The sequence below is a fragment of the Chaetomium tenue genome (genome assembly GCF_020726465.1).
Source record: "Chaetomium tenue strain MPI-SDFR-AT-0079 chromosome Unknown F5144scaffold_4, whole genome shotgun sequence".
In the NCBI taxonomy this organism is placed as follows: Eukaryota; Fungi; Ascomycota; class Sordariomycetes; order Sordariales; family Chaetomiaceae; genus Chaetomium; species Chaetomium tenue.
The window spans coordinates 3,185,512-3,205,724 of record NW_027117332.1 but is presented as its reverse complement, the minus strand read 5'-3'; the positions used below and the strand labels follow the sequence as shown (position 1 = coordinate 3,205,724).

Here is a 20,213-nt window from a genome sequence, read left to right as displayed (position 1 = left end):
ATCCAGCTGGCTAACGATTTCCACGGTTGTTGTTCAACGGGAAAGATGAGGAGGACGTGGCAGACGTGGATACCTTTGTGAGGGGGGCGGTCGTTCTCCGGCTGCAAATACGACGCTAGCTTGACAAACACTGCAGTCTTAGTGAGTGGCTCTGGCCAGGCTGTGTCCATGAGATGGAATGTATCCAGATCGACGGGGCCGGTAAAGAACACACGTGCCGATGTGCCTGGCCAGGGAACCGTTTCATCGGGGTTACCGAGTCGCCGGGGGATAATTCTTGGATGCGTCAGCGTCCATTGCGAATCATAGTTATGGCATAGTAAAAGGGCATACGGTGTTAAACCACCATCACGCGGCATTGCGAGGGTAACCTTCACGGATTGGGGATCGTCTGTCTCCCATCCATTGACTGCTACGCCTTCGAAGGTAAGTTTGTTCGGGAAAAGTCGGGCGACTATGGTGAACCATTTTTTCTCCCAATCCTCTTCCAGCGTTGTTGCTTTCGGTTCTGTGTTAAACATGGAGAGTATCACTGGCAGCCCCGAGCTCTCTTCATCCTCGGTGCTAAGGAGCCGCGGATAGAGGTCGTGGATGAAGGTGGGTTGGATGAATGGGAGGAAGGTCCCGGCTTTGAAGTTTCCCGCGCTTGTGTAGCGGGAGCCGGTTGGCAGGATCTCGCATTGGGCCAAGTCGGAGTGGTAGGTGACGATGAGGTCTCCGCCAGTCGCGCCTTGGTCTCGCTTGTTTGGTAGTGGGGGTATTGGGTAAACGACAGAGGCGGAAGAAGAAGCCATCTTGACTGCAATGGAATTATGAACAGTATCAGGAGATGATAGTTTAGGTCAGAAAATCGGGATGGGAAGAACGCATTGAGTTCCTTGGATTGGGAAAATGGAGCACCGCGGTGTAAAAAAGGTGGCTTCTAGCACCGGTTTGACCTCATCGCCGATGTATGACGTCGCATTCTTGAGTCTCCAGTAAGCTATATCGTCATCTAGGGGCTTCAGTAATCAGATCCCGTAAAGATTAACCTCTATGGCGTAATCTCACAGAGCTGATAGGTTCCGTGTGTTTTGTGCGTCAAAGAAGCAATAGACTTGAGACGTCTCTTTGAGTAACCTTATTGGTTTGATATTGAGTGTGAGCATGGAACGCTCTGTCGTATGTTTCTTTTTCATGATGAGCGACAGAGAATGACGTTGGGTCTGGAAGTGATTTGGAAGGTTGGATCTGGTTCTGGTCGAGGTACAGCTGGAGGAGGGTTGTCCGCCGTGGTCCCCTGTTGTAAGGCTCCAAGTCTACTCGGGCACGTTTTTAGATAGCGATTTTTCTATTGTCGAGAGAAGTGGCTCACGATTAGAGCCGTCGACACAGAGTTTCGCAGAGTGTTTGGTGCTATATAACGATATATTTCAACGGAATTCCTTGTTTGTTTCTGGGATGGCTCATTCGTATGACGGTCGTTCTCCCCTATCTTCTCCTTCACGGAGGGAACCACAGAAAACAGGTTGCGTGGGACATGAAAGGATTCCCTCAGACCTTCGTGTCGAGCCGTTCCAGCCGCCAGCAGTGGGTCAGTTCCAACACCCGGTGATGGTGACAGAACCACAAGACGAGGAGAGCTGGGCCATACGGCAAGCCTCGCGACTGCGGTTGGCCGAGCAAAGGCGGCATGAGCGGGAGGTGACGAGGCAGCGCAAGCGGGAGGCGACGAGGCAACGCAAGCGGGAGGCGACGAGGCAACGCGAGCTAGAGATCACCCGGCAGCGGCGAGAGACGATCAGATCGATGGACGAGGAGGAGCGCCACCGTCAGCAGACGGAGACGATGCGGCAGCAGGAAGAATACCGCCGCCGTCAACACGAGGAGAGGTGTCTGCGTCAAGAAGAACATCGGCGTCTCCGGGAAGAGGAGAAAAGACGACGGCTGGAAGAGGAACGAGCACGGCATCCGGTAGCCGAAGAAATGAGACAGTGGCTGGAGAGACGCCGGCGTGCTGGCGAGGAGGAGGCGCGACGCCAAAAAGAGCTCGAAGAGCATTCGGGCCAGGTTCGCCAAAGGGCTCGAAGGGCGAGGCAGGAAGCAGATTCGTTAACCCCAGAGTACGGGACAGTGTTCCTTTATACGTTAAGTCTGCTGGAGTTACTGACAACGTATGATCAGGAGACGACGTCGGCCACGGCAAGAGGGGTCATCCACGGACAGAAGGGCTGGGCAGGCAGAGGATACTGGCCTGGAATCTGCGGAGATGATTGCGCAGCAAAGGGAAGCACTAGACCGACTGGTCCAGGCAGCGGAGCAGTCCTTCCAAGAGAAACAGGCAGCCTCAGTTCGCCGTGACTGGTGCAACCCTATTCCATCAGAACGTAAAGTCGACACCGTGCAGTCGTTCTTGAAAGCGTTTCATGACGAGAGCACCATGGAAATAGCAACGTGCTCCGTCTGCTACATGAAGAAGAAGCCACGGGACCTTGACCATGTCAACTGGAAAGAGGCGATCCCTGTGGAGATCCAGCCAGTCATGACGAGTCTTCTGGCGTGTAAGAGGTGTTTTCCGGAGGAAGATGGCGAGAATGTCGTGCCGGTCTGCTTTATCTGTCGAGCCGCTTTCGACCGACGTCGGGTCCCGGAGTCATGTATGGGTAGCACGATGGGTACCGGCTGCGAGCATCGATACCCAACGGAATTGCGAGACCTCAGTCCTTTGGAGGAAAAGCTCATCTCACTCAATGCGGCTTACGGGTTCATTACCAAGTTCAACGTGCAACGTGGCCAGAAGACAGGCTCGACGTATCGGAAACACGTCGTGGGCCATATCTCGGTCTTCCCCAACGACGTGGAGTCTTTGGCGGTCAACATCTTACCGCATCCACTCGTATCAGCCTTGGACCAGGTGCATGTAATTTGGACCGGTCTAGAGCGGCCAAAGCCACTGGATGTGAGCAAGCTGCTGACCGTCCGACCGAGTGCTCTTCGCACGGCATTGCAGTGGTTGCGGCTGAATAATCCTCTTTACGCGGACATTGTGATTAACGAGAAAGAGATGGATAGTTGGTTCTTTGAGGGCGGCAGCCAGGTGCCGTCTTTGGCGTACCAACGGATGGTGAGAGAGCAAGAGACTGCAGAGGAGAGCATCCGGACAGCGCAGATCGTGCCGCCGACCGATCGAGGACAGGATCTCCCGGTCGAGCCACCGACCGTTGAGGATATTGCGACGGAATTAGCAGATAGATCTAAGCGCAGTCCTGTTCCGGCCGAGCCAACGCCCAGCGCACCCACCGCCAGTTCGGAGGAGGTGATGGCTGAAGAAATGGAGGAGCGGGTGTTTGAGCTACGCACTTCGGCCATGTTTTCGATTGACGACCAGGCCGCTTTCGCAGAGCAGGAAAAGCTAGAATTCATCAGTCTGGCGCTACAAGCAGAGCGCGAGTCTGACGACCGCCATGAGGCTAGGGCCGGCGACGCACCGTCCATGCAGGTTCATGGTTCCTCGGAACGGCCGTTCGTTCGGGTGTCGCGCGGTAGTGAGTTCGCTGACGCCTTCTCACCCGATTATTTTCCCAAGACGTTCCCTTGTTGCTTCCCATTTGGGCGTGGGGGACCACGGGTAGCGGACCGTAACGAAGAGGGAGGCTCAGCGAATCCGCTGTTGCGGGATATGACGTTGGAAACATGGGCCAAAGTTTTCCTGCAGCGCCACGGTGGGCATTTTGCCCAGCACCCCGTGTTTGGTTTTCTCATATTCAATGTTCTTGCAAGGTCCCGGAACCGGTGGATTGCCAACGGGCGCTTCCAGCGATCCGCATTTCGACGCATAGAGGGCATCCATCGGAGGCTGACGCCGGAGCGGTTGCGAAGCGCGCAAAAGGAGATGTCCGAGACGGGAAAGACGACAGATGAGGACGTTCTGGCGCTCATGAAGGAGCTCTCTCTGTACGGTGGGCGGCACCCACTATCCAACGAGAGCCGAATGGCGATGCGCAAGAAAATCCGGTCCATGATCGTGGCCTTTGGCCTCACAGCGATCTGGTTTACGCTGAATCCAAACGACATCAGCAACCCCGTAAAGCTGAAGCTCGCGGCGCACAGGGGGCGAGATGGCGAGGCCGCTAGAGCCTTTCTCAGCGCACTGTCCACGACGCTGCAGGAGAGGACGCTGTCAGTTCACGATCCTCTCAGCTCGACGTTGTTCTTTTTCCGTAAGATCTCCTTCTTCTTTGAGCACTACGTCCGTGTCGGACGGCCATCCATCTATGGGAACGTGAGTCACTATTACGCCACGATAGAGACGAACGACCGCGGGGCCCTTCACCTGCATGGCCTGCTGTGGCTGGACGGGAACCTGGATCTGGCGAATCTCGTCCGCGATATGGCCAATCCCGACGAGGGGGAATACCGGTCCAAAGTGAAGGGCTTCGTGGATGACGTATTCACCGCGACCCTGGACGAGACCCTGGCAAAAGAGGCAACCGAGAGTGGTAGGAAGACCACTATAGTACAGCCCCAGTTGATGCACGATGCGGAGTGGTTCTCAAGGGAGTTTGAGCGTGAAGCCAACTTCGTGGCGTCTCGCTGTCAGGTCCATCACCACACTGCTACATGTGTGAAATACTCGTTCAAGGAAGTTCTCAGGTCGGGCGCGGAGAAGCGCAAAGCGCAATTGTGTCGGTTCCGGGCTCCGTGGAAACTAGTGCCAGAGACCAGCTTTACGGAGGACGGCCTGCTCGAGGTTAAGAGGGACCATCAGATGGTCAATCAGTACAACCAGAGTATGGCCGTGGGTCTTCGGCACAACATTGACATATCACCAATCCTTACGCGGAAGAAGGGGCTGGCGCTCGTCTACTACATCTGTAACTACGCCACGAAGCTCAACGCTCCGATGTGGAAGCGGCTAGCCTATGCGGAGGAGTTGCTGGATACGGCGCGGCAGCAGCAAGGAGAGCCAGACGACCCCGGTGCGTGGTCGGCGATGAAAGAGGCCACTAGATCGTTCTTCTTACGAGTCGCAAATCGAATCCACACGAGCAGAGAGCTCTCACAGCCCGAGGTCCTTGGTTATCTGCTCGGCTTTGAGACAGACTTCACCAACGTGTCTGACTGGACCTGGATACATCTCAATTCCTTGTACTGGGCCTGCGCTAGACAATGGGCCGGTCTGCGAGAAGCGTTGTCGATGCTTGGCCAAGAGCCGCACCCAGACAATGTTTACTTCCAAGCAAACGGCTTCAAGCTTCCTTACCTGGAAGCGTACAAGCACCGCGGCCCAATCCTCGCACATCTTTGTTTCTACGACTACGTGTCCTTTGTGGTTCTGAAAAAGGAACGCCACCATCGCAGAGGCCCAAGCTCAATGTCAATTCGTTTCCCGCCGGCGGCGACAATCTGTGAAGGCTGGGTCCAATGTCTCCGAATGCCCCATAAGACGGCAGTACCCATCCTTGACGGTCGTCTAACGGATGAGTTCGACGAACAGGATGAGAATTTGGTGAAGAGGTAGGTATCACGGCGCTGGTATGTGGAGCAAGAGAGTTTACACCCTCTACGTATAGAAACGCAGTGTTGCATCTTGCCCTTTTTGTTCCATGGGAAAAATTTCAGGGCGAGCTAGCGGACGATATACCAGGACTTTGGCGGTCGCTTGAGGGGCAGCTGGGCGCTCGAATACGTTCGCATGTTCGAAATATCGCTTTGCTTCGCGTCTCGGCGGACGATGCCCGTGCTGATCGAAAGCTCCAAGGCCTGGAACAGGAATCCGAGGACGTCATGGACGAGTTTGACTTTGGCGACCGGGTGGGGGACGATGACGGCGTCGGGGCGAACGTCGAGAGCATCAATCCTCAGGAGCATTACGAAGCCTTCCTGGATGTCTTGTCCGCGGTCCGAGGTAGCGAGATCAGGGATGTGGCGGCGACTTCGGCCCTGAGGCGCTTGGACGAAGAAGCGAGAGCAGTTGACCCAAGCCAGGACGACAGCACTGCCGCCGAGCGCGGTCGCCATTTCTATACCATGCTGCAGGACTTCCAAGATTCGCCTTTCCGTGGCATTGGACTTCCCAGCCGCGAGGAGATTGACGCGATATTGAAGGTCCAAAAGAAAAAGGACAGTAGCGTAACAGCAACTATCCGGGGCAGGCAAACGAATCCGTCTTCTGCGCATGACGATGGGTCTCATCGGAGCTCACAGCGGCACACTCACAGAGGCGAGCGACTAGCGGACGAAGTCGGTCCGGGCGGACAGATGCAGCTCGAGCTCGGTCGTTACGCAACGTATGTCGATGTCGCCTTGGGTCTTACGAGGCACTGGACCCTGAACAAGCTCCAGTCGCTGGCGGTATTACTACCAGCAGCGTTCCTTGACGACCGCGGCACGCGGCTGCAGGAAGAGGGGGGCCGGCAGCACTTCCAGTACGTTGGCGGCGAGGGCGGCACGGGGAAGTCTCGCGTCATCCACGCAATCCACGACATGTTCCGGCTGAAGGACGGTCTCCATACACTGCTCCTGACGGGCGCCAGCGGCAACGCGGCCGCGCTGATCGGCGGGGTGACGCTGCACTCGGCGACCAACATTGGATTCGAGGGCAAGAACGAGGTTGCAAGGAACATATCGGAAGAAGAAAAGCTGCGTTGGAAAAATATGGTCATGTTGATCAAGAGCAAGACGGTCGCCATCCCGAGCCAAATGCGGGGGAAGGAAGGCAGATGGAGGGGCAAGCCGGGTTTTCGGCGGGTTACCCATAGAACAGGACCTCTTTGTACGCCGGCCTTCGCCATGACAGATCAGAAGAGCCAGGGAAAACAATTCTCGGACGTCCTCGTCAACCTCAAAGGCGTCCACTTTGGCGGCACGGCGACTCGACCTAGCTTCATGAGCCTGTATGTGCAGCTGTCGAGGGCGCAGAGCTGGGACGGGCTGCATCTGTTCCGGAAGCCGGCGCGCGGTGACTTTATCGAGCCGAAGAACGTGCTTGATAAAGACATGAAGGCGGCAATCCTCAAGCTGGAACGACAGGGCGAGGAAACCAGACGGCGGTTCGAGCAGGACCACAGGCACGAACCGTGGTTCCAGGAATGGGACGCCATGGCCGAATTAGCGCAGGCCACTGAAGCAGCTGACGAAGATGCGGGTACGTCGCTCTAGTAGTAATAGTCAACCCATAATAGATGTCGACCCTAAAACCTCATTTTCGCCACTTTTTGACAGAAACTTGATATCTTGGTTCGTGATTGTCGAGGATTGCGCGACGGAGGCACACAAAGGCACGAGTGAAGCAGCGAGTCACAGGGGCCCTGATGCCAATGTGGGGGTAAGCGGCTTTTTTCTGGCGATCTGATTGGCCAGATCAAAGCAACAACGGTCCGTGCACCTCCACCGCCAAGTCCAACCGCGAGATGCTAATTCGATGAAGCAGAATGCAGATGACGCCAGACGTCGAGATGCTCGAGAGAGAAGTCGAAAAGGAGAAAAAGCCAAAATTCTACAGTGAGAAGTCGACAGTACAGGTTAGAAATGACACCGTTTTTCAGGCTTGTTTTAGTGGAGAAAAAACTGGTCCGTGCTTAGAGCAGGCCATGGCATTTTCGCCCTAAGGAACCTGGAGTTCCTCCAGGCAAAAAGCCAAAATTCTACAGTGAGAAGTCGACAGTACAGGTTAGAAATGACACCGTTTTTCAGGGTTGTTTTAGTGGAGAAAAAACTGGTCCGTGCTTAGAGCAGGCCATGGCATTTTCGCCCTAAGGAACCTGGAGTTCCTCCAGGCAAAGAGTGGGTCCCGCGAAGTAAACTAACGAACACGGCGTGCGGCGTGCCCTCGGGAATTTTATAAATTTAACACATACAGATTTAGGGCAATGGTAAACTAGCCTTGTTGACTGAGGTCTGGCGATGTGTCCAAGCCTTTGGTTTGTGTTGAGTGTTTCTGGTGGATGGAGCATGTTGCCCTGGCCCCTCTGCAGGAAGTCACGAACTGGTTCCTGCTGCAACGAACACCCTGCCTCACCATCTGCCACCAACCCCCAAATACTCGACACATGGGTTTCTGACTAAAGCCTACATGATGGAGCTGAACTCTGGCGACGATCTCATCTTGCTCAAAGAGTCAATCCAAGGTCACTGCTCGTCATCGATAGAAAGCCCGCCCTCGATCATTAACGCAGACCAGTACGCAAGGTGCAACGGGCTGACAATCGATAGCCTTCTCCTTGGCTGGCAGCAATTTGTCGAAACTGACCAAGCCATTATCTCCACCATATCCGACCTTCAAGCGGGAGACTTGATTGAAGCTCCTCGGCTTCAGGAATGTATTTTTCGTGTCATCATACCGACCACGGAGCAATGGCAAATGCCGGTCGCGTCTCTTCAAATCCTCCAGCAAGTTTGCGGAAGATGCAAGGAGGATGAGCTGGCAGAGTGGGTTTCACAACAGTGCTTCAGCGACACTCTGAGATGGAAAAGCCTAAAGTTAGAAACCCCAGCACTTCGCAGTGACCACGGTACGGATTGTCGCCGGCTTGCAAGACGAGTGAATGCCTTCTTGAAGGAAGCGTTGCCAGATCACCGCTTACCGCTTCACCCGGCTGACATTGCCCGCGGTGAAGGGGTCGAGTTCCCCGAGAGTCTGTTCCAAAGGGATGTGGAGATGATGACGGCCATTGAGCAGGAGACACTAGAGGTAACCAAAGACACACTCGTGTACTTGATGCAGAGTTTGAAATCGGACTTGACGAGCCAGGACCAATGGGACCTTGTTTGGACACACGCTCCCTACCCAAGGGTAAGAGAAGTCTAGGATACGCAAGTTGAGTGGCCACAGCTAATCCAGTGCATAGATGAGGGCCCGGGAGCATCTAACGCCCCCACTAAGTCCCATGGCGGCCGCATATCCAGAGCACTTCGTCCCTGAAGATGACACTTGTGAATTACCGCAGCCTTGTGACCCCATCTCAAGGCTTAGTGAAGACATTGCAGCTGCCGAACAAAAGTTATTCGAGACCGAGTTCGAATTCTGGGCCAAAGCGTTGGAAGATAACGTTTCCCCCGGAAGATACGACGATATCGACGTGTCGGAAATGATTAGGGCAGGGGAGTTCCGGCCGCCTATCTCACCATCATCTCCACAACCAGTCCCACGAGGTCTTAAAGTGGACGTTCCTTTGCTTGTCTGCAGCGATGATGGCCCTGGCAACGCCTTGGGCCCTGAGAGAGTTCTCAACCCCGACGACTTGGTAGATGCAAAGGAGCTGATAGCCAGCAGCGATACGCTCTCTGGTTCAGATGGCCCGACGGGTCAACTCGTGACGGCTTTTCAGAAAAACGCAATCACCGTGATGAGGCATGCGGAACAGGAAAAGCTTCAGCCGCTCGACGCCACTACCAGAGTCCCCGTCCCGGTTCTAGACTTCACCATCCCTGTCCCTGAATGGGAACAGCGCCTCTGGGAAGACAAAGCAATGTTTCAGTCCCTCCGTGAGAACACCAACGTCGACTGGCAGAGCCCTAAGTGGCCACACAACAGAACTGCCGAGCAAAAGATGGTGTGGGTGCCGCTGCCCCATATAAAAGAGACGAAATTGGTGTCAGATCGCATCGAAGTCGAGACCGAAGCGCTCGAGCATTTTCTGATCAGAGGCCGAGATTGCAATATTCTTACCAGCGTTGACTATGTCTATAAAGAGCCGGGCCCGATGGTTCTCCGAATAGGAGAAGAGGAGGAGGATGACGACGAAGAGTGCTTGACGCCGTTCCATTTGTCCGCACAAACGCCCACAAGTACTTCACAAGGTCATGATGGGGGAGAGCCAGCGTCACCTTCTGAAGGGCCGATGCCAACGCTGCAGCACACTCCGCGCGTCAAGGCAGTTGTCACCGCCCCGCCTCCCGCAGACTTGGCGTCGCTCTTGTGCGGAAGAAAGCGCTTCATTGACGAAACCCTTCATAGGCGGCAGTCCAGCGTGAGCAGAGACGGCCCCGCCGCAGACGCATCAGATATATCCGCAACGGGCATCATCGACACGTCCTTGATACCGTCGACGAATGTGTTACGGGGTTTCATGAGCGAATACACGGACTTTGCACCGCTCGTGGACAACTTCCTCGAGATGAACTTCCCAAAGAAGCCAAAGCTTACCCACAGCTCCTTTTTCAACCCACCAGATCCTACACCATCCTCATCTCGGTCAAAGGCGGAAGAGGCAGCCAAGCTGATGCCCCCTCCTCCCAAGCCCATCCCCGCCCTCGCTCCACCCACCAACCCCCCTCAAGGCGCCCTCCGGGTTGTCATATCCACCACGGTCTCCAAGCCCCTGGCCCAACACCTCAAGACCCTCCTCCCCACCATCGAACTGATCCCCCGCGATTACAGCAAACACCGCCCACCCGGCTGGATCCCAGGCGCGCGGTCCCCAAACCTCGACGAAGCGGACATCGTCGCCTCGCCAGCCACGGGCCTCCTGCTCACGACGATGGTCCAGCTCCGCCAGCGGGCGTTACCAGGCCGGGCAGCGCCACCACCCGCGGGCGGCAACAACACCAACCCCAACACCAACAACAGCGCCACCGCAACCTCCTTCTGCCGCGTAGTAAGCAACGTAGCGATGCGGCACGAGCGCGTGGTGGTGCTGGTGTCGGAGGGCAACAAGCACAGCGAGACGGCGGGCCCGCTGTCGCCGTCGGACGCGCGGGCGCTGGCCGAGTTCCAGGGGTTTGCGGCGGGCCTGGCGCCGTCGGCGACGACGACGACGGCGACGGCCGGGGTGCGCGTGGTGTATGTTGGTGGTGGGGTGGAGACGCTGGCGAGGTGGGTGGCGGCGGTGGTTTGTGAGTGTGTGAAAGAAGAGGGGGGGGTGGGGGTGGGGGAGATGTTGCTGCCGGTGGAGACGTTGTGGGAGGTGTTTCTGAGGCGGGCGGGGATGAATGTCTCTGCGGCGCAGGTGGTGCTGGGGACTTTGAAGGTGCCGGATGGGAGGCCGGCTGTTGGGGGTGGGAATGGGCAGATGTTTGGGCTACCGCTTTTTGTGACGATGGAAAGGGAGCGGAGGGCTGAGTTGTTTGCGGAGGTGTTGGGTGGTCGGAGGGTGCTTGACCGTGTGAGTGACGTGCTTGACGAGCCTTGGGGAGAGAGGGTAGTTGATGAAGGGGGTTTCGATTTCCGGGTGGCGCCCGCTTGGGGAGGGTTTTAAGGTGCCGGTCTTGATTGCTGATGTCGCGGTAGAACCGCACGGCACTTGCATGTTGGAAACAATTGCTTCTCTGGGGAGAAACGTTGCTCTGGAAATCGTGGCGGGTAGCTGTAAACATTTAGTACCAAGCCTAAATGTTTGATTGGTCTCGACTTACTGATCGTGAAGGACACCAGAATCGGTGGAAGAAGGGAGATGGCTTTTGCTACAGTGACTGCCGTCATGTTTCGGTATCACCGCTCACAGAATTTTCCCTCTCAACCTGAGGCGAGTTGCCTGGACCAAGACTCCAAACTTTGAGGCTGGTCTCCTCAACCACAATTTTGGATTTCGAGTTGCTGCGTCGTGTTGCACCCGCCCCCGGCCCGGGCTCATCGGAACTGTCGGAGCTGTCAGAACTCTCGTCCTCATTCCCATCGACAAACTTCCATGCTCCGGAGCAGGTCACCACAACCGACCCGCTCATGTGCATCGCCGTAGCTCCAACCGCTGAGCCATGGGCCTTCCAGTCCCAAGACGGCTGAACAGCACCCTCCTGGTTCCCCACCCCCTCCCAAACAACCACGCCTCCATTCTTCGTCCCCGCCCACACCTCAAACCCTCCCGTACTCTCAGTCCCCGGAAACACATCACAGCTCAGCCGCTGATTCGTGGTCCCATCTCTACCCTCGAGCATCCCCAGCAACCGGTGCGTCCCTCGCAGGTCATACACCAGTAACCCCGTCGCCCCGCGCTCATTCACCACCAAATACCGCCCGCACGGCGACCAAGCCGTCTGCATGACCCCCCGCCCCCCAATCCCCGCCTCCCTCGCCGCGCCCGCGGCACTCCACGTCGCAACACACTCCCCACTGCGCACAAGATCGTACAGCCCCAGATTCCGCGTCCGTGTCCCCGCCGCCAACAGACCCCACCCACCATTACCACCACCACCACCACCACCATCACCCCCATCCGCACCCCCCACACCAACCATCGGCTGCGCCGCCAGCGCCGAGACCATCCCGCGCATGCCGACGCCGCCGCCCTTGGCGAGGTGGCGCGTGGAGGGGATGGTGGGGATGGAGAGTAAGGGGTCGGGGCTCAGGGCGTCTGGCCGCGAGAGGTCGAAGAGCGCGATGCGGTTCGTGGTGCCGGCGATGAAGTGCGTGCCGGGGGCGGGCCAGATCAGCGAGGCGATGGGGAGGTAGGCTTCGGTTTCGTGTTTGATGAGGCGGAAGGAGGCGAGGGGGGGCGGTTGTTTTTGCTGTTGTGGTGGTGGTGGTGATGGTGGTGATGGGGTGTCGTCGGCTGGGGATGGTGAGGATGGGGATGGTGATGGGGGGAAGGCGTGGTGGAGGTGGATTGGGTGGTCGGTGCTGGCTGTGAGGAGGGTCTGGGTGGAGGGGTGCTCTAGGGCAAAGTAGGGACATGGGGCGATGGCGCTGGACGGTTCGGGCAGGGCGAGGGTGCTGTGGGCGATGAGTTCTACGGGAGATTCGCGTGGTTGGAGGAGAGTCTCGGGGAGGACGAAAGTGCATATCCGGTTGGAAAAGGAGGAGGTGAAGAGGGTTGTGCCGTCGGCGGACCTGTGTGCCATGAGTGAGTTGCGAGAACTGAGGAGAATTGGGATGGGAGATGGGACGTACCATTGGACACTCTTGAAGAAAGCATCGTGACTGGGAGCTTTATGTTTGGGAGGTATAGACCCATTGGGGTTGTTTGTTATAGCCTTGAGGCTGACTGAGGGTGGTTCCATATTGGTGATGAATTATTAAGGGTTTAAGCTACCTTTGAGACCTGCTCCTTTAAGTGTGGTTTGTGAGGGATTCTTGTGATATGCTTCGGGCTTTTATATTTGCTAAATAAATTGAAGTTAAGCCGAGATTAACAACATGGAATCCACTTCTCTGGATCGACAAATTCCCCGTCGGGCCCACCCAGCGGCAGACAAAAGCGGGCCAGTGCCTTACGGCCCCACTTGCCAGCAGGAGCTCGCCTGCAGTTGCAGCTGCAGCTCGGCAACCCGCCCTCTTCAACCCAACAACGCGTGGAGCCAAGCATCTCGACAACCGCCCCGTCGCCTCTTGGGTTTCTCTCTCGACAAGCCTCCCGATTCCCCTTTTAGGAGGGGTTCCATCTGATCTTTCGCAACAAAATTCCATTCTCGAACTCGGACGAAGCTCGAAGCCCACCCAAGTTGCCCAAGATGGATGCCTGGATTGGCGAGGACCGCTGCGAGGAGCTCCGCGATTTGAGCGTTGTTAACCTCATCGTTTCAATGTACGATCGGCTCGGGAGGCACCGTGGTCTATTTGCTGAATGTTTTATAGCGTAATCGTCATTGGCATGCTCATCAGCTATCTCCCCCAGCATTTCCGCATCATCAAGCGCCGCACCTCCGAGGGCATTTCGCCTTGGTTTGTCCTGCTCGGCACCACCTCTGGGACTTCGGCCTTTGCGAACATCCTGCTTCTCCCCAAGTCCCGCCAGGACGTAGCCTGCTGCAAAGAACTCGAGACATTCCATTGCGTTGCTGGTCTACTCGGTATCGCCCAGCTTGGCGTGCAGTGGATCTGCTTCGCGTTCATGTGGGTACCTTGATGGCTGGGGAACAGAACGGCAACTAACAACCATCTGCGTAGTTTCGTCCTATTTCTCGTCTTTTTCCGTTACCACTCCGCCGACGATGTCGAAAATGAAGAGGTGGATGATGAGGCGCATCCGAGATGGCAGACCGCATTGCTGGTGGCGTCTTTGACCTTGCTCCACGGCCTTGCTGTCATCGTCGTCACCGGGGTGCTATCCACCACGGCCAAGGAACACCTGCCAACATGGGCTAATGTGCTCGGCGTAATGGCGGCTCTTCTCGCAGCCGTCCAGTACATCCCCCAGATTTGGACCACATACCACCTCAAGCATGTGGGCAGCCTCAGTATTCCCATGATGTGCATCCAAACACCCGGCGGGTTTGTCTTCGCAGCTAGCCTGTTCGCCCGACTCGGCTGGGCCGGCTGGAGTTCGTGGGGTATATTTGTTCTCACCGCCACGATGCAGGGCGCGCTCCTGTCTCTGGCTATTTACTACGAGATCCAAGCCAACGCTAACGGCACCAACACCTCGAAATCGCCGTCGCCGCTCCTGGGTCGATCGCATCATGGTAACGGCTTCGATGATGAAGTCCACGCGAATGGATCATCCAATGGGCGATCTGACTTGCAAACTACTGAAGACCAGGACCTCGATCTTGCGGCTGACACCACACCGCTGCTTCATGCAAGTCGGACCGGCGATTCTCATCAGAACTACGACACCAACCGGGACTAGGTGAACCGGGGGGGTATACCGTTCCGAGGAGCACGGCCGATATTAGGATTTTTGGTCTCGTCCGGTTCCTGGCCCATCTGATGAGCTTTCGGTGGCAATATTCGGCCCGGGAGTCGGTTTTCGTGCTCGGCCTCCTTAGTATGGCCATTTACATTGACAGGACTGTTTGAGAGATAAGCTTAGGAATTGCGCGATAGTATAGCGAGCTTAGCAGGATATCTTGAAGGAACATTAGCATCGTAAGTATTGCAGAGCCCATATGTGCATTTTGCGAGTTCATGCCCGGCTGACTCGTGGAGTAAGTGTTTACAGGGGCGAGGTCGAATTTGTCACAACTTCAAAGAGGGTGTTGAACTCCTCAATATACGGCTTTTGTTGACGCCGCCTGATCCGTCAAACATTGAATCGTGCAACTGATTCTCCATCGTCAACCGTTGCGAACTCCCGTTTCGTTGACGTCTTCTTTGAGTTGTTCGGTTTTGCCATGCCCCTGGGTTACACCATCGGGATTTGCACCACAGCCTGCCTGGTCCTTGTCGACCTCCAGGGGACACCCTTATCATGCATCGGATCTTTTCTGGGGAAGCCTGCCTGGGCGGGCCGGCAGTGGTGAGAAATCGTGTGTCAAAGTGCCTTGGCGGCGGCCACAACGGCGCACGGGCGTTGCTCAACACCATGCACGACGAAATATTGCAACTTCGCTCGGTTTCCCGGCAAGACTCGGCCTCGGGAACGCTTGGTCGGTTCCTACAGGTTCCTAAAAGCGCGACTAGACATCTTGTTGTTGCCGGCCCGCCGCCTCCCTTTCTAGGAGCCCGATTCTTAGGCAAAAGTGCTCCGGTCAATCTGCCTCATTCCATTGAACGGCAACAGACTTCAAACACCGCTGGGTATTTTCCAGCCGTTAACGGCAGCGGGAAGGTCGGGCTTTTTTCTGTCTACAATATTCCGGTTGGTGGTTGTCGTTTGGAGGGGCTTCGGTTCCGGAAAGGATGCAACCCATGGCAGTGATCTCCGCGCTGGAACACGACGCACCCTCTCCGTCTTATGCAACCGTTTACCCGCCACACACGACATGCTTCGCGGGCGCTGGCTGCCCTCGCCCAGCCACACGCCTAACAAAATTGTTCGTTTTCGGGGGCGCATCTCAAACCGCATCGTGCGGCTCCTCGCAAGCACCAGTCGATCACGCCCGCCGTGCTGCGAGACGATGTGTCGGGCAATATGCGCCAGTGTCCGGGCCTGTGAGAGCAAACAAGAATTTCTTATAATGGCATCTGTCGTGGGCCCCGTTGTTTTCGGGGGTTTATTCGACCCTTTCACTGCTTCTCGGATTATCATGTGCCCCCTACCCCTAATGTCTGTTGTTTAGTTCATCACGAGATCGCGAGTACAGGCTCCGACGATTTATTAGTGACATCCACATTAGCACCAGCGGGCTTGGTGCGACGATGTTGTCGGCGGAATTGCAACCTGTTGAGAGGGCGAGGGTGCTCCAGCGACAAAACAACAAGGCACCATGTCCAAACGGGAATGGGACTACCTTGGGCACAGTTCAAGAGTTTACGGCTCTGTGCAACACGAATCTTGATGGCGATTTCCTCGACAGACTCGACGCCTTCGACTTCACGACGTGCGTCGATCTTTGCTCCTCCTCCCACCCGAAATGCGAAGGAGCCTCCTTCGACGGATCAAAATGTACTCTGAGGAGCAACCTGAATCCCAATAGACAGCGGTTCTCAAGAAGAAGCGAGTCGGCAATCGCCAAATTCCCAGGCGCCAGCTCGAACTGCGTGACACTGGGCGGATCGCAGCGGGCCCTTGGGACTAACTTCAACACCATGTGCGGGTTCATCATAAACGGCAACGACATGGGACAGAACTTTGCGCCCACTTTCCAGGACTGTCTGGGCCAGTGTGCGGCAACGCCTGATTGCGCAGCGGTATCCTTCGACCCAAGCCAAGACCTCGGGTTCAAAAACTGCTACCTCAAAACGGCCGTGGGCAACCCCAGGCTCATCGCTGCGGACCGGCGCACCGATTCCGCCCTTCTGGCTGCCGCCGACGCCCCGGATGGTTCTGATTCATCGTCCGCCGCCGCCCCGCCTACGAGTTCACCAGAGCCGTCACCCGAGCCATCACCCGAGCCATCCCCAGAGCCATCACCCGAGCCATCGTCAGAGCCAGCACCAGAGCCATCACCAGACCCGTCCCCAACCAACCCTGGCGTATCCACCATCCCACTCTCATCCGCGGTACCCGCCGGCGGCGGCGTTGTCTTCTTCACCCCCCCGCCGGGCGCCAGCACCGCGCTCGTCACATCCACACTAATCATATCCCCCCCCGCGCCCGCAACAACCGACCCCGCCACCACCACCGCCCCCCCATCATCATCATCATCATCCCTCGCCATCCCCCCCTTCCCCTTCCCCTTCCCCAGCGCCAACCAACCACCCCCGCCCAGCTCCTCCTCCTCGGCAGCGGTGCCCGACGCAGCCAGCCAGAATACCAGCGGCGACGCGACCAGCATGGCGTGGGTGGCTGCGCCCGTCGTGGGCGGCGTGGCTGCCGTCGCGCTAGTCGCTGTGTCGTTTGTCTTGCTGAGGCGCAGGCGCCGTGGTGGGAGCGGGAGCGGGGAGAAGGGCGGTGGTTCGTCTGGCGTGCCGGGGTGGTTGGCTGCGTTTTTGCCCGCATCGTGGGCGTCGTCGTCGCGGGCGGGGGGACGGGGTGGTGGTGGTGGTGGTGGTGGTAATGGTAGGAGGCGGAGGATGACGGGGATGGGAAATTTTTCGGAGGTGGAGTCTGGAAGGCGGAGTGTGGAGGTTAGGGGGGCGGGGGTGAGGAATAGTGTGGTTGGCTTTGTGACGGGACGGCCGATGGGGATGGAGCGGTTGGAGGATATTGAGGAGGGGGAGGGGGGGAGTGGTGCGGGTGCGGGTGGTGGTGGGGAGGGGAAGGGGGTGAAGGGGGATGGTGTGGTGGCGGTGGGAGAGGCTAAAGGGGGGAGGACGACGGAGTTGAGGACTAGCTTTAATGGGTTGGGACAGAACAAGTGGTCGCAGTAGTTGTAGTTGAATGTCAGGGGGGTAAGAGTTGTAGTTGAGTGTCAGGGGGAGCTCTTGGGCTAGGGTTAGGGTATTTGTTGCTGGATCTTGGACTCTTGTCTTGTTTGCTTGGAGTTGAGGGGGAGCGTTGGGGATACCACCACGGCGATGTTTAGTTTGCTTTTGGCTCTGTTTACTGTATTTTATCCCTCGTCACCAAATAATATCCATAACCCAACACTTCCTTTCTTCCTGTTCTCTGACCCGAGCATTCCGATCATCTCGTCTGCAGTCACCGCCAAGGGCACATGCCATCTCCGCTTGAGCTCAGATTACAGGCCCGCTTAGCGGTCAACCTCCAGGGGCGTGCCAGCGGTGTGCCTCCGATTGGCGGGCGCAAGACTTGGAATTGGGAGCGCTGCTTGGATGTGTCATGCCGGCGACGGGGTGACTTAGAATGACACAGGGTCCTGGTCTGGCAACCTTTGCTCTCGAATCGTGGCCACCGGTTCAGGAGGGCAGTCGTGTTTTTTGTTCTTTTTCTTTTTTTTGTCTCCTTTTCCCCCTTTCACCTCCAAGGTTCCTTCTTTCTTCACTTTCCTCGGAGGGAACAACCCGGGATCCACACACACCCTTATCGCGAAACCGCGGGGTCCGTCCGCCACTTCCAGTGCTCGAGACCGGCCACGGTGCGTTAACTCTCGCAACTCTTGTGCGCATCCATCACACGACACATCTCGGGCCTAGGGAAGAGCAGCGGGCGATCCAATGGCTATCACGCAATTGCCCCAGGGCCATGGTGAGGACTCCGATGCCGAGTCCCATCAGCATGCGCAACCAGGTCCAGTTCAATCCCCTCCGGTCCTGCGCGAGCACTCCCTGTCCAACGCCTCCACCGTAACGGTCGACATAGAGTCCTGGACCGTCGCCGCCCTCGAGTCGCTGCGCATCGCCCCCATCGCCCACGGCACCGGCAACGCCCTGTCCATCCCGCTCGACGATGCGCACCAGCACGCCGAGGTCCGGGATGCCGCGGGGATGAAGCTGCGCGGCGTCGCATTCGACGGCCCCACCGACCCCTACGGCGCAGCTATCGCCCCGCCCCGCCGCCCGCCCTCGCGCCGCGACAGCATGCGCAGGCGTGATGCCCTCCTCAAGGGCAAGGAGGGCAGCCGGCAGCGCAGGCGGTGGGAGAACGGTATTATCCCCCCGCCCCTTGTCTTCCCCTCGCCTGCCGTCATATCTACACCTCACCAAACGTCGCGCAACCCCCGCTAACCACCACACCTCCCCCCTTTTCTCGCAGACCACCTCCTCCACGTCCCGAACGTCGTCCCACCCCTGCCCTCCGACTGGCAAATCCACCCCACCCACCGTGTGCTACCAACGGTACCCTACCAGCTAGCCCAGTACTGGGACAAGGGCCTGCGCGAGCGCGTCGAGGCCCAGAAGCAGCAAAAGCGAGGCAAGCACCCGCGCCGCAGCAGCAGCACCAACAATGACAACGCGGACGAACCCGTAGGCCACGTGCCGCGCGACCTGCGCAACACGGCCAAGCGCACGCCGGCGGTCAAGTCGTGGCTGCGCGTGCTGGAGGAGCCCGTGCGCGAGTTTGTGGTCGAGCGGGGGCTCGCTTCCGCGGCGGCGGAAAGGGCTGGGGAAGAGGGGAGTAGCAGTGATGAGACGGACTCGGATGATGAGGAGATTGTGTTTGTGGGGCGCAATGGCCGCATGCGTGATGGCAAACCGTGGAAGCCCGCTCGGAGGCAGGTCGCTGGGCAGGGGCAGGGGGAGGGTGAGCGTGGGTTGGTGCTGGAGATGGAGATGGAGGAGGAGGCGGGTGGTGGGGCGTTCAAGTGCGTTTTTTTCTTTGTTTGCCAGATCTATCCCTTTCTCTCCCATCCCCCCCTTTCGGTCGTCTACTTCACTTCGGTGTGGTTGAGATGTACTAACCCGCTCCTCGCAGACGCTGGCTCACGCACTCCATCTCGGACTACTACGGGCTCGACTCCAAGTCGGTCATGGTGGGCACCCCCGCGCGCCGCGTCGTCTACGTCGGCGCCAAGCAGAAACCGACGCAGCAGACACAGACTGCGGCGCGGCAGAATCTGCCCAGCCGGCCTGTGCTGCCGCCGCCGTTGTGGGAGATGTTCTGAGAGGGCGCTGGCTGTTGGCGGTTGGTACATACATACATTACATGACTATGTGTATATGCGTGCGTGCAGGAAAGGTAAAGGTCGTGGTTGCATGGCATATCTAGATTGGAGCGGCGTGGTAGACGCATCCTGCATCTGATATACAGCGTAGAAAGGTGGCTTTGATTTGCTTGCGTGTGGGAGTTCCTGCTGATACCCCCGACTACTTTCTTCTCTTTGTGGTGTCCCTGGCCGTCTTTAGCTAGGTACCCAGACTGTGTCAGGTCACAGCGGCTAAAGCGACCCTGATCGCCGCGCTTCTTGCTCCAGGGCGAGACGTGAAGACATGTAAGTGCCGTGGGGAATTCAGCCGTCGTAAGTATGGCTGAATCTGGTCGGGGCTTAGAGTTTCAGTGACTCGCACCTTCATTTACACGCCGCCGTGCGTCTGATCCGCCGGCAGGAGAGGACTCTCGGCCACCACGATCAAGGTCGCGCTTTTACCTGAACTCGGACCTGGCGGCGGCTGCTCCTGGGACATGGTAGAGTGT

General features: G+C 57.5%; 5 protein-coding genes across 5 annotated transcripts; 4 read left to right on the top strand and 1 right to left on the bottom strand.

Annotated features, from left to right (window-relative positions):
• The first annotated feature begins 7,703 nt into the window (after window positions 1-7,703).
• Window positions 7,704-11,350, top strand: F5144DRAFT_573707 (uncharacterized protein). Its single transcript, XM_066788978.1, has 2 exons — window positions 7,704-8,773; window positions 8,829-11,350. Exons 1-2 carry the CDS (start codon window positions 8,054-8,056, stop codon window positions 11,175-11,177), a joined length of 3,069 nt encoding a protein of 1,022 aa, XP_066643464.1. The 5' UTR covers window positions 7,704-8,053; the 3' UTR covers window positions 11,178-11,350.
• Window positions 11,351-11,397: 47 nt separating this feature from the next.
• Window positions 11,398-12,915, bottom strand: F5144DRAFT_593109 (uncharacterized protein; the record flags this gene model as incomplete). The annotated part of the gene is made up of 2 exons (XM_066790421.1): window positions 11,398-12,745; window positions 12,806-12,915. The coding sequence occupies 2 exons, from the start codon at window positions 12,913-12,915 to the stop codon at window positions 11,398-11,400; spliced, it is 1,458 nt and encodes a 485-aa protein (XP_066643463.1).
• A 450-nt stretch (window positions 12,916-13,365) lies between these two features.
• On the top strand, window positions 13,366-14,483 carry F5144DRAFT_489797 (uncharacterized protein; the record flags this gene model as incomplete). The annotated part of the gene is made up of 3 exons (XM_066785756.1): window positions 13,366-13,439; window positions 13,490-13,747; window positions 13,802-14,483. 3 exons carry the CDS (start codon window positions 13,366-13,368, stop codon window positions 14,481-14,483), a joined length of 1,014 nt encoding a protein of 337 aa, XP_066643462.1.
• A 1,231-nt stretch (window positions 14,484-15,714) lies between these two features.
• F5144DRAFT_248465 (uncharacterized protein) lies at window positions 15,715-17,785 on the top strand. The gene has a single exon (XM_066783427.1). It carries the CDS (start codon window positions 15,935-15,937, stop codon window positions 17,546-17,548), a length of 1,614 nt encoding a protein of 537 aa, XP_066643461.1. The 5' UTR covers window positions 15,715-15,934; the 3' UTR covers window positions 17,549-17,785.
• Window positions 17,786-18,656: 871 nt separating this feature from the next.
• On the top strand, window positions 18,657-19,858 carry F5144DRAFT_573690 (R3H-associated N-terminal domain-containing protein; the record flags this gene model as incomplete). The annotated part of the gene is made up of 3 exons (XM_066788977.1): window positions 18,657-18,725; window positions 18,834-19,383; window positions 19,494-19,858. Coding segments are annotated over 3 exons (809 nt in total), but the record flags the coding sequence as incomplete, so codon positions are not given.
• Window positions 19,859-20,213: the final 355 nt, after the last annotated feature.

What these genes read in the sequence shown, in the direction of transcription:
- F5144DRAFT_573707 (XM_066788978.1), top strand. Translation starts at nt 8,054, where the DNA reads ATGATGGAGCTGAACTCTGGCGACGATCTCATCTTGCTCAAAGAGTCA. An exon ending in CACACGCTCCCTACCCAAGG is followed by an intron (nt 8,774 to 8,828) that starts GTAAGAGAAGTC and finishes TCCAGTGCATAG; the next exon opens with ATGAGGGCCCGGGAGCATCT.
- F5144DRAFT_248465 (XM_066783427.1), top strand. Translation starts at nt 15,935, where the DNA reads ATGTTGTCGGCGGAATTGCAACCTGTTGAGAGGGCGAGGGTGCTCCAG.